Source organism: Mustela nivalis, assembly GCF_964662115.1.
Source record: "Mustela nivalis genome assembly, chromosome: 2".
NCBI lineage: Eukaryota > Metazoa > Chordata > Mammalia > Carnivora > Mustelidae > Mustela > Mustela nivalis.
In genome coordinates, this window is record NC_139021.1 from 52186511 (window position 1) to 52199075 (window position 12565).

At 47.7% G+C, this 12565-nt stretch overlaps 1 protein-coding gene across 6 annotated transcripts in view; it reads left to right on the forward strand.

Moving 5' to 3' along the window:
* The window catches only part of PAG1 (phosphoprotein membrane anchor with glycosphingolipid microdomains 1), a 139727-nt gene that overhangs the window by 111138 nt on the left and 16024 nt on the right, over positions 1-12565 (forward strand). For all 6 annotated transcript variants that reach the window (XR_014308499.1, XM_082719438.1, XM_082719440.1 and 3 more), the window contains 4 exons: positions 3852-4058; positions 5586-5637; positions 8768-8864; positions 10737-11338. Coding sequence is in view for 5 of the 6 variants with exons in the window: in XM_082719438.1 (XP_082575564.1) it covers positions 3934-4058; positions 5586-5637; positions 8768-8864; positions 10737-11338 (876 nt within the window). In the remaining variant the exon portion in view is untranslated. The remainder of the gene's footprint in view (positions 1-3851; positions 4059-5585; positions 5638-8767; positions 8865-10736; positions 11339-12565) is intronic.

A 12565-nucleotide genomic window follows, 5' to 3' on the forward strand; every position in this document is an offset into this window, starting at 1 on the left:
TATAAAATTGGGATGGGAGGATCGGACCATTGCCTATTTTACAATATCACACATTTGTATTAAGTGACACTCTCAGCTGTGAGTGTACTCCAGTGCAGCAGTAATGAGGTCTATTCTAAAACAAAAATAAATGATATGCAACTGTTAGTCTTTCATGAATATGATGACCTTTAGCTCATCCCAGTAGGGCGTATGGGTGCCGACATAAATGTTAGCTGGGGTACAATGAATGGTGTTCCCTTTCCCTATGTTGAGTAACTCATAGAATACTTAGAATGTTTACCCATGTGGTCTGACAAATATTTTTCAAACTTCCAAGAACTTATATTCCACAGTTGAATGCAATCTTATTGAGTCAGGTAAGAACAGGACTGAAAGAAAGAGGCTTAAATGACTCCGTGAAAACATGAGAGATTGCCCCAAATTGTTCATGGTGTCCAAATTGTCCTACTGCTACAGATTAATTCTGGATACTCAGAATACCATCCCTGATACAGAAGGAAAATACGATGGTCCTCAGGAACATATCACAGGCTTTGGAGCCTTTGATTCTCTTTTCCACAAGGAACTTGTCTGGGAAAAAGGCACAGTGTATAAGCTGGCAAACGTCGGCATTGCGGCAGGAGCCCTTCCTTTTCAGGGTGACTTTTTACTTCCCAAACACTGGGCCTCTTGTCCTCTTATTCTATCCCACTATTACTAATCCTGATAGAAGCCTTCCAGGCAGAGGGGGCGTCACAAATTCCCCCTCCCGCCCCCCAGTTTAAAGCACACTAAATTGGCCCCTGAGCAGTGCTTTTAACCTCCATGAAACCAGCGCCTGAATCTAGTCTTGGGAGGAGAGGCGACTGCACTGCCTGGACCATCCATCCACACTAGGCCTGTACTCTCATCCCCAGCAAGAAAAAGAACATGGACGTGATATGAGCATCCGGACACATGGTGGGGTTCCATCTGGACATACAGTCCTGGCTTAATTGTAGATAAGACCCCAATATGGAAGGCGATGACCAGAGGGGGAATGGGCCAGAGAATTCGGAACCCGAAGTCCCGACAAAGGAAGAGACCAAGAGAGAATAACAACAGCGACACAGCCTTGCTGTACAATAGGAAACACCCCCACACACCCCAGGTCTGCTGCAAGGGTCCAGAGGTCAGGTGGGTGCAAACCCCTGCTCTCCCACCAGGCCCCTAAAAGGGGGGCCACCCTTGCTGCGCTGCCACCACTGCTGTGACCTGGTCCTCCCGTGGAGTTTCACTCTGAGGCTTCTAACAGGCAGAAGCTGCCCAAACCATAGGAACCCTTATCCTTTGGGAATACAGCTCAGAAACCACTGATGGTCATGCTTTTCCTTGTGAGATCCTTGTCCGGGAACAAAGTAACTCTTTTAGTAGCTTTTCAACAAATTTTAGTTGAAGGGGAGTGAGCCAGGAGCCTTGACACATTTTCTCTGAGTCACATCTTTTTTTCAGTAGCTCGTAATAATCCGCTCTCCTCGTCTCCCTACACCGCTCTGATAGGCTGGGCACCCCACCTAACTTCGTTGTATTCTCCCCACCTTTCCTGTTGAGAGAGACCACGTGTGCAGAAAGGGAGAAAGGTCCTACAGATTCCACACTGGCTTGCTGGATAGATATCTGGATTTTGAATAATTCACAGAGCAAAATATTTTCTAGGAATCTGGCACGTTATAAATAGACACTGATTAAATCTGTTGTATGAGCGAATGAGTGAAGGAAGGAGGGAACGCGCAAACGCTGCGCAACAGAGCTCTCTTGTTTGTGTTTCCTAAAATGTGTCGTGCTTTGGGCCTGTATGTAAAAATTTATTTCATATATATTCATAGGTCACCATGATTTATGTGCTTGCTTGAATATATTTTAGTAACTGGTTGTGGTGCCAATTTGTCGTCTAAATTTAAAGTGAATTATTCATTGCTTCAACAAACCAGAAGCAAAGCGGTGGTTATTTTCATTCAGTTATAGCTGTCCAGGGGCAAACATACAGAAGCAATTTGACCATCCATTACTGTATGCGTGTATTGTTTACAGGCATAATATATAACCAGCGCAGGAAGAAAGACGCTCTGTATTACGCAGGAAAGTTGTACGTTTATATATTTACAGAGCATTAGGAAGTGTTCATGTTGATTCAGGGCCCCAAGGAAAACATGGACTTCATCTAAAATGCTCTCTGCATACATTGTAGGTCAAAGTTTCTTTTTCTCCAGCTTTTTATTATTCTTCGATCTTGAGTATTCAAATAAATGTATGTGTTCACTTGGAGAAAATTTGGGCCAATTGAACTGCCTTTGCCAAAATGGCTTTTATTCTCCAAGCCCTTTCAAGGGGCACTCCTGCTTGGCACTAAGCCAGCCAAGTGCTGGCTTGAGGCACACGGCACGGCGCTCCCAGAATGTACTCACAGCTCTTTCACTGAAGCAAATGACAATGTACATATGGGTCGTCTTTTGCAAGGAAAAATCATTTTTTCAGTTCTGATTAAGATAATTTGTTTATTCTTGAAATTTGAGATTAAATTGAAGGTGGTTCCTTTTAAATTAGAATATTCTAGAATTGAGCCAAAGCAAATGTTCTTTAAGCAAGGCCTTTCTGACAAGAGACGACTATTAATTTTTAAAAAAATTTGAGTCTAGTTGACAGCCAATGTTACATGAGTGTCAGGTTTATAAGATTCAGTTCTCTGTAGGTCATGCTCTCCTCACACAAGTGTAGCTCCCATCTAGCAGCAGACAACGCTGTTACAGTACCAGACTGTATTCCCTATGCTGTGACTTTTATTCCCGTGATTTATTCATTCCATAACTGGAAGCCTGTATCTCCCGGGATAATCATTAGTTTTAAATATACTGCTCTATGTTTCAAAATCTGTAACTGAACATATTCCACAATACTCATGTGACCATTTTCATTGAGAAGGCTCACAGCTGGAACAGGGAGCACGCAGTCGCCCCTGCTGAGAGGGCGCTTCCTCTAGGGGCTAAGACGACAGTTCTAGAGTCCGCAATGGCTGGACTCCCATCCTTACCCTGCCACTCCGCGTCTGTGCCATCCTGTGAGAACTTACTCAATGTCTCTGCCATTCAACTTTCTTGCCTGAAAAATGGGGATGAGCTGGGCGTTCTTCACAGGCCAGTAGCAGTAAACAAGGAAAGTGTTTAGCACAAATTCCAGGACAGGCCAGGTACTGAAACGTACTAGGTACAGCTTTTGTGCTTAATTTGTAGTTTTTTATAAAGAGGTCTTATGTACTTCTGGTGATGTGTTCTTAGCACATGCTTTCATCTGTTCTTTGGAAAATGTGCTTATGAAGCGCTCACAGCAGCTCAGTGAAAGCTGGCCCTGAGGACAGTCACAGTCACAACAGATAACTGTTCTGGGGTCAATATAAAGACATTCTCCTTCATTAACTGCACCAGCCTTCAACCTTCTCCAAGGGTGGTAGCTTTGAGAACTAGGAAGATAGGTGGGGAGGGTGTGAACTGTGTTTTTTGAAAGCTGTAATAAATGATTTCCACTGCTCTGGGAGAAAAAAATCCAAATAAGCATTTATTTGCTATGGAATTCATGTGATCTCATTTGATTTGAAGACCTTAAGAATCTGTCCCCCAACATATTCAAAATAGTAAGCCATCCATTGTGCTGGGTGCTTGTGCATCCCCACTGTACATTTTTAGGTGAGGGCAACAAAGGCCCTGACACCAAAGACCCAGCACGTCCCGCACACCCTCCCTGACTCTGCTCAAAGCCTCTCTCCCGACACGCATGCATTACAAGACTCTGTCACTTCAGTGAGAAGTTGTTTTCAGAACACACCATTCTCTCTGCAGGAAGACGAAGCACCCCATGCCTATGTTCCCCGTCTGAAGGACTGACAGACTCCATCAGCGTGTGCCACTTCGCGCGCCCACCATGGGCCCCCCGGGGAGCGTGCTGAGCAGTGGGCAAGTGCAGGTCGTCCTGTGGGGCAGTTTGGCCGCTGTTGCTGCTTTCTTCCTCATCGGCTTCCTGATTTTTCTGTGCTCCAGTTGTGACAGGTGAGAGCCAAGGGGTATCCAGTGGACCCCCAAAATAATCCGTTCCCTGTACCCAGAAGATTCTACACCTGAAAAGCATATAGGAATCCCACTCCACAAGCATTCACAGAAATCCCTGTGTTAAAATTGACCTCTCTGCTGCAGAGCATCCCAGGACGTTTTTTTGAGGTTGAATGAAAATCTGTATCTGATTTTGCTGAGGAGCAACTGGAAGAAGCCTCATGTACGAAACTTCCCAGAATGAAATTCTTGCCCCTCTTCTGAGCACATCCTTGTTAAACTGTATGCTGTCTTTTGCCATCTATGCGCATTTGAAAAACTTAAGACTGATGTGTCTTAAAGGTACTTTATTTGCTGCCCCTTGAGAGTTACTGAGAATTATTGCTGTTACATGATTTGAAAGGATCATTTTATTAAAGATTGGTAATCTATAACTACTGTTTCTTAAGAAACAGATTAATTTTCCTATGGGAGAGATGAACTGTATGAGAAATAATCATCTTGTCTTTTTTTTTCAGAATTAAGCTTCTTCTCCTCCACCTCTCCATGTCTCCCTCATATAAAATGTCTGTATTCTCCCAAAAGAGATCTTTGTTTAGGAGTAAAGTTCTTTCTAATGGGGAGTGATTTCCCAGGTGCTCAGACACTGTTAGGATGTTGACAGCCTCCGCGTGGATAGGTATAGACCAGCCAGCCCTCTGCCAAACACTCCTCCCAGTGACTTCAGGAGAGACCCTGAGGTCTCTGTCGAGAGGGGGGAAGTCTGATTCTCTGAACCAAGTAGCCTCCTAATCCCTGCCCAGTTTGGACCTGGGGCTCTACAGTTTGGTCTGAGTCCAATCAGGAACGTCGCCTGCAGAAGAGTTTGCTCCCCTGGACGTGGGAGGACCTGTCTGTAATTATTTACACTCCCACTAGGTGTCACTGTTGCCCTGTACATATGGGGGGAATGTAGTCTCTAGTACTGATGGCTTTCTTTAAACTGTCCTGAGTAAAAATAAATTCTATTTTTATTTGATGGACTTTTCCATAGACTGGAAGTACATATGACTCATCCCGAGAGCATGTATCCTTCCCGACGTGCCAAAATTTGTATTTTCTTTCATTATTTTTCCAGTCCCATGGCAGTGTGCAGTCAACTTAGCAAAGATCCTGAGTTAAGACAAATGAAGAGTAGAGAACTGTCTGGATTTTGTTTAAAAAAAAAAAAAAAAGCACAATCATTTATAGTATTCTAGATATGAACGTGCCTAGTCCTCCTGTTGTAAACTTGTATTTTCTAATCTGGGAGAAGAGGGAGACCCAGAGAGATGATCAGTCTCATGCTGAGACTTGACCTCCCCTCAGACCCTGATCCTGCAAAGGAGTGATGGAGTCCCTGTCCAGATTTTGCTTCCTTGGCAAAATAAACCAGGATCTTAAAGAGAGATTTAAATGTTGATAAATATTAGGATAGAAAGGGGAGTGTATGTTTGATGTTAGATGGCATGTTTGACATTACAGCAATGTTTGATTTTTCCATTTCAGAGAGAAGAAGCCGAGGCAGCAGAGTGGGGACCATGAGAACCTGATGAACGTGGTGAGCCCATGTGCACATGTCTGTGTGTGCTTTAATACCTCAGCCGCTTATCTGAGCACTGTGCCCATCAGCTGCCAAGCTGAAGGAAACCGAGGGAGAGAACCCAGCCAGAGTTTGCTGGCTGCCTAGGTGGTGCCCTCTCTGTGTAGGATTCTTACTCAGCATGGCTAGAGGCCTGTGCAATTAGCCAGATTGGCTGGGAGAGTTTCTAAAATGGATGCACTCGTGCTGCTGCCAGAGAGAGCCTTCGAGAGCTCCAGCCTACCTGCGACCGCAGGGCCGCCTCTGCCCAGCTCCAGCCTCGTACCCGTTTGCTGCGTCTGTGTAACAAAGGACCACAGCCTCTGGGGCTTAAGTAACACATGGACTGTCTTGGAGCCCTGGAGGCTAAAACTGTTGATCAGGGTGTCCACAGGCTGGATCTTCAGAGAGCTTGGAGGGTGAACGTGTTCCAGGCTGTTCTGTAGCTTTGGCGGTTTGCAGGAGGTCTTTGCCACTCCTCGGTGCCGTTGCTGTCATGTGCTGCTCTCCCTGTGTCTCTCCATGTGGTCTCTCCGCTCTGCATGTTTCTGTGCAAGCTTCCCCATTAGAAGGACTCCAGCATGACCTCATCCTGTATATGGCCCAGATGGGTTTCCGCCATCCTCCTTTCTTATGGGGCCTGGTCAAGCCCCTCAGATCCCCCCTGGTGAGGAGCAGGGTGAGCCTCCTGGTCCTGCCATGTTCTCTCCACTCAGGGTCATGCCCTCACCTGACTGAGCCACTCTAGCAGCTGGGGACCGGGCCACCCCCATACTGGCAGGGCTGATGGCATCCGTCTTGCTTGAGCCCATGGCAGTGTGAAAACAGAAGGGTTTCCAATCCCTGGATTTCTCAAGATCAGGGAAAAACTGCTTTGGGGGAGAGGGTGTGAACATGGAGCAGGCAGACAGGGGCAGAGCTTCCCCAGGACGGTTCTCACTACTGGTCTCCCCGCCCTACAGAGGGGCAGGACTCTTGTATCCCCAGCAGCTGGAAGCCCCTGGGGTTTCCTAGCTTCCTTCTCTGGGCACACATACCACACCCACTGCTGTCCTGGGTTCTCAGCACCCAGGACCCTTTACCCTTTTCCCATCTGTCAACCCATTTCTCAGCTGCACCCCATGCCTCTGTTCCCACAGACTGCTGCTCTGGCGGGGTTGGGGGTAGGGCGGGCTCTACTATTGCTCCTCCCACATGCAGGTCCCAGGAGCCGAGCTTCTCTGCCACCCCCTCTGCTCCTCAGTGCCAGGTGAGGTTAGGGCAGGAGTCCCCATGCCTCAGGACTATTTGAGGCTAGGATTTAGTGGTGGCTCTTCTGGGGCTCAGGGGGGAGGGCCTGTCCATCCTGTGTCCTTCCCGAGCAGCAGTTCTCAGGGAGTGGCCTGTGCTGCTGGCACGGGGCCCAGGGAACTGTTAGCAAGCCCCCCACCGTGTGGTTCTGCTGGATGCTCCCGCCTGAGGGCCCCTGTGATAGACCCCCAGTGCCTGCTCATCCACCCCAGGTCAAGAGCAGCCGTGGGTGTGAGGGAAGATGGTGGCAGGCAGGTGAAAGGAAGACGGAGATGCTCACGCACCACAGCCTTCACAACCCCACAGCCTCTTCTCACACGGGTGTGCATGAGAGAAAGAGCTCAGGAGTGCACATGTGCACAGGGGCAGTGGTGTGCGAGCTCACGCATATTGCTTGTCCACCCGGCTCCCTGTAAGAGCTTCTCTCTCAGCTTCTAAATCTTGTTCAACTTGCAGACTCGCCATTTAGCCCAAAGAAGCCCCTGCGGACAGCTTCACCACCACCAACAACCCCGCCCCCAATCCCAGCTCTTCTACATCCCGGCTCCCCCCTGAGCCCTAGAGCAGCCACAGCTAAATCCTAGTTTCAAACAGTCCGAGGCACAGGGTGCCCTGGAGTCTGCACCTGGGGCTACCGAGAGAGAGGGAGGCTCACTCCGGGCTCCCCTGCAGGATGTCTGTCATGGAAGCTGAGATTAGACGTGGTGGCTAGAACCCATTATGCTACTTCAGCAGAGATGGGATGCTGTTAGGAGCCAGAATGGGGGCCTTCCCCCTCCACCACCCCTCTGACTCCTGTCCAGGCGGGACCCTTCTGTGCTATGAGAGTCTGCTATGAGAACCTAAGTTCGGGGCACTCTTCACTCAGGAGCAGCAGACTCGCAGGAAGGGTCCATGACACAGTGTGAGCTGTTTGCTATTATTATTATTATTATTTGGCCCCCAGTAAGAAGTCAGAGAATTTATGAAGCCAACTGGCCAAGCTTCTGGGGCTGCTTATATAAGAAGTTTCCATGTGGACTCCCGGAACATGCCCCAGCTGTGGCCTCCTGGGCCACACATGCTGTGCCTTCTGCGAGTAGGATGTGGGAACAGGTCCCATTAGCAGTGATTCCGGCTGCCGCATCTCATTCCATGTAATATCCCCACATTCGAGCCCGGCAGGAAAACGGTCAGTGCCGTTCTTCCCTCCAGACATCCTGACTCCCGTGACAACAAGAAAGATTTGCAGACCTGCTCTTTAACATACGGTGTTCTTGTGAACCCTGATGCAGAGACTTGGCAGACATCAGCGACGTTATCCCCTTCCGCCAGGCTGCAGTCTCTTCCCATCTCTCCTTCAGAGGGCACGTTTCTGCTAAGAACAGCATCTCGCAGCCCCTGTGGCACAGCGATGAGCCTGCTGTCTGCAGAGTCCCTGCTGACCAGCACGGGAGTCTTGGTCCCCTTTTCACCTTGAGCTAAAGGGATTGATCCCTTAGGTCCCACCTGTAGCCCACTTGTAGAGCACTGGGCAGAAAGCTCTGCAGATGGTCTTGGAAGATTCCCAAGGTGCTGAAGAGTCCAGGACCACTCTGTCTAGTAAGCTCCCACACCCTGATGGATGTGGTCCGTGCCTGAGCTGGTGCAATAGCCGTGAGCGCCTGATAGCTGCAGAGCATTCCCAGTGTGGCGAGTTCAGCTGAGCAGCTCAGATCTGCTAGGTAGCACTTAAGTTTGAGTGGATCTGGGTTTCTGTTGTTGCTGTTTTAATTTGGAGGAAAAGCCATGGCAACTGTCCTCTGCCTAAGGTCTGATCCATGTGGTGTTTGCTTTGCAGCCTTCGGATAAGGAGATGTTCAGCCGTTCGGTTACTAGCCTGGCCACAGACGCGCCTGCCAGCAGCGAGCAGAACGGGATACTCACCAATGGTGACAGTAAGTTCCGCAAAGATACTGGCTTTCCACGCAGGCCTCGTCTCCTGAGAAATGAGTCATTTCAGAATATGCAGCTCAAAAACTAGGCAGTGTGTTCTTGCTCACTCTTCGTATTCCTACTGGTTTCAGCACAAATAAGCTCATTTGGATGAAAAGCTAATATTGATTCATTGGCTTCTCTGTGCCATTGCTCTAAGATTTGTATACTAACTCATCCCGGTAAGATTATTGTTATTAATAGTATTATTACTCCCTGTAAGATAGCCCTTGTTACAGCTTATGCATGAAGAAACAGTGGCATGTTGCTGCTTCAACCAATTACCACAAACTCAGAGCCTTAGCACAACAGAAATGAATTAACTCAGCGCCCAAAGTCAGGGTACCAGCAGAGCTCCATTTCCTCCCGAAGGCTCTGGGGTGAATCCATTTCCTTACCTATTTCAGCTTCTTGAGGCCGTCAGCATTTCTTGATTCCTAGCCTTTCCCTCTATCTCCCCGTCTCCCTCCAACTCTCCCGCCTCCTGTCACTTCAAAGGACCCTCATCATTACACTGGGCCCCCCTGGGTAACTCGGGCTGCTCTCCCATCTCAGGCTCAGCGGGTCGTTCATCTGCACCTCTGTGATGCTGGGGTACACACACCGCATTGCCTACCACTGTGCTAGACACGGGCCCGGGCTCCAGGGGCCTTACAGAACCCCGGTCTAGTCAGTAAAAACAAAGATTAAAACTCATAAGTCATAAACACACACATACACACGCATATAAGGACTATACATAATATGTAAGGACCGTATGTTATATAAAAAGTATATAAGAAATATATGCATGAATATCGATATTTAAGTACACATTTATACATCTGTACTTATACTTTTTAAACGTCTATATAAAGACTATAAAATGGAGCGACAGTCCTTTAAGAACTTGTTCGCTGCCATGTTAGGTGTCAGAAGAGTGGGGCTAGGCTTTGTTGATGTATGACGTATGATGGTGATGACGATGTGCTTTAACGGTCTCTGGCAGGTCGTAGGCACTCAAAAGCATTTGACAGAGGGATGACTGAATGGTTTCACACAGTGCATACCTGTGGAAATCTAAGAATTTCACATTTGATTTTCTAATTTGGGGTGGAAATGGTAGGGAAAGGGGCAGCAAGACAGAAGGAAGACCTTTAAAGAGCCATGGGTGTACCGTCCCTTTGTACTGGCGGGTGAGGGTACCTTTTACCCCACTGTTTCCACCATGTCTGCCAAACAAAAGTGACCACTGAAAAGTGGATGGCTACCAATTATTCCCTCCAAATGGAAGGCGGCCACCATGTGCGCCCCCCACCTTTGGTGCCCAGCCTCTCACAGAGTCAGACCTCTGGTCACATTAGACACACTGCCTACAAGAATCCCACCAAGGAGCAATGAAAGTGTGAACCCAATTTATAGCTAAGACAGTTTATTAAACATTGTATTGGAAAGATGTAAAATAGCTGGCCCTAGTTTCAGCTGTGGTTGAAAAATCAACAATCATATCGTCTGCAGTTTGCAGTGTAGAGTCAAATAAAAAACAAGCACCTTGATTTAACTTGACTTTGCATTACCCCAGTTCACTGCAATAATTATTTAAGGGATAGTCTTTTTCCGTTTTTTTTTTTTTTTAAAGATTTTATTTATTTATTTGACAGACAGAGATCGTAAGTAGGCAGAGAGGCAGGCAGAGAGAGAGAGGAGGAAGCAGGCTCCCTGCTGAGCAGAGAGCCCGATGCGGGGCTCGATCCTAGGACCCTGGGAACATGACCTGAGCCGAAGGCAGCGGCTTAACCACTGAGCCACCCAGGCGCCCCCATCTTTTTCCGTTTTTAATACTTCTGCCGCTTCAGTCCTTTCAGAAGACAGTACTCTGACCTGCATGCAACATTACGAGGAGGTCCAGACCTCAGCTTCGGATCTGCTGGACTCCCAGGACAGCACGGGGAAGCCAAAGTGTCACCAAAGCCGGGAACTGCCTAGAATTCCTCCTGACAGCGCGGTGGACACGATGCTCAACGCGAGGAGCGTGGACGGGGACCCGGGCCTGGGGACGGAAGGGCCGTATGAAGTGCTCAAGGATAGTTCCTCCCAAGAGAATATGGTGGAGGACTGCTTGTATGAAACTGTGAAAGAAATAAAGGAGGTGGCAGCAGCCGTGAACCCAGGGAAAGGCCACAGCAGCAGGTCAAAGTCGACTTCCGCTTTGAAAGAGCTTCCGGGGCCCCAAGCCCCCGAGGCGGACTTTGCTGAGTATGCCTCCGTGGACAGAAACAAAAAGTGTCGACAGAGCGTTAACGCAGAGACTGTTCTCAGAAATTCATGTGACTTGGAAGAGGAGGCCCCACCACCTGTCCCTGTTAAACTTCTGGATGAGAATGAAAACCTTCAGGAGAAGGAAGAGAGCAAGACAGCGGAGGAGGGAGCTGCAGAGGGGACCAGCGAAACCAACAAGGTGAGCTCCCGTGGTTTTCTTTCATGCTATTGTCATGATTAGGCATCGAGCTACTCCTGGGGCTTTTACTGGCACATCGTTCTGGGAAATATATACAAACACTTTCAGGTTCGCTGAATGATGAAAGCTGTTTTAGCGTAAGCTGTGTTTGACTTATTCCCCCCTCCAAATAGTAAAATACTGAAAACTCATGCTTGTAAAATATTTCTCTGTTGGCACCTAACTTGGATATTTTCCAGTTTTTACATCATGTTTAACTGGGACCAAATATTATTTTCTTCATTTTGAAGATCAGGAATTGAATGGAGACTAGACTCTTGGCCACAAAGTTACCCCTTCTGCTCGTTGCTGCCTCAAGCAGCAGGGTGATCTTTACCCTCCGGGACCCCAGAAGTTAGAGCACAGGAATACACATGGAGAGGACAGACTCACAGGGGCCACTGGTGGTACCTGCTTCTATATGCTTTTATATGAATCAAGTAGATTTTATCTTGGGACAGTTTCAAAACAGTAGCCTACAACTTTTTTTTTTTTTTTTAAGAAAAATATGTTTATTTTCTTGTTTTTTCCCCTTCATCCACCATTCCCAATCTCACTGCCCTCCTCCCATAGGCATCCATTCAAATTTTTTTTATTAACATATAATGCATTGTTTCAGGGGTACAGGCCTGTGAATCATCAGTCTACACAATTCACAGCGCTCACCATAGCATATACCATCCCCAGTGTCCATCACCCAGCCATCCTCTCCTTACCCCCTTCACCCCCTAGCACCCCTCAGTTTGTTTCCTGAGATTAAGAGTCTCTTATGGTTTGTCTCCCTCCCCAGTCCCATTTTGTTTCATTTTTTCCCTCCCCACCCCCCACAGCCTCCTGCCTCACCTCTCAAATTCCTCATATCAGGGAGATCATATGATAATTGTCTTTCTCTGACTGACTTCCTTCACTTATCATAATACCCTCTAGTTCCATCCACATCATTGCAAATGGATTTCGGGTTTTTGATGGCTGCATAGTATTCCATTGTGTGTGTGTTTGTGTGTGTGTGTGTGTGTGTGTGTGTGTGTATACACACACCACCTCTTTATTCATTCATCTGTTAATGGACATCTAGGTTCTTTCCATAGTAGCCTTAACTCTTAAGTTTAGATATTCAACAAAGCTCTGAAATGTATTAACAATGGCTGAGCCGGGGCACCTGGGTGGCTCAGTGGGTTAAAGCCTCTG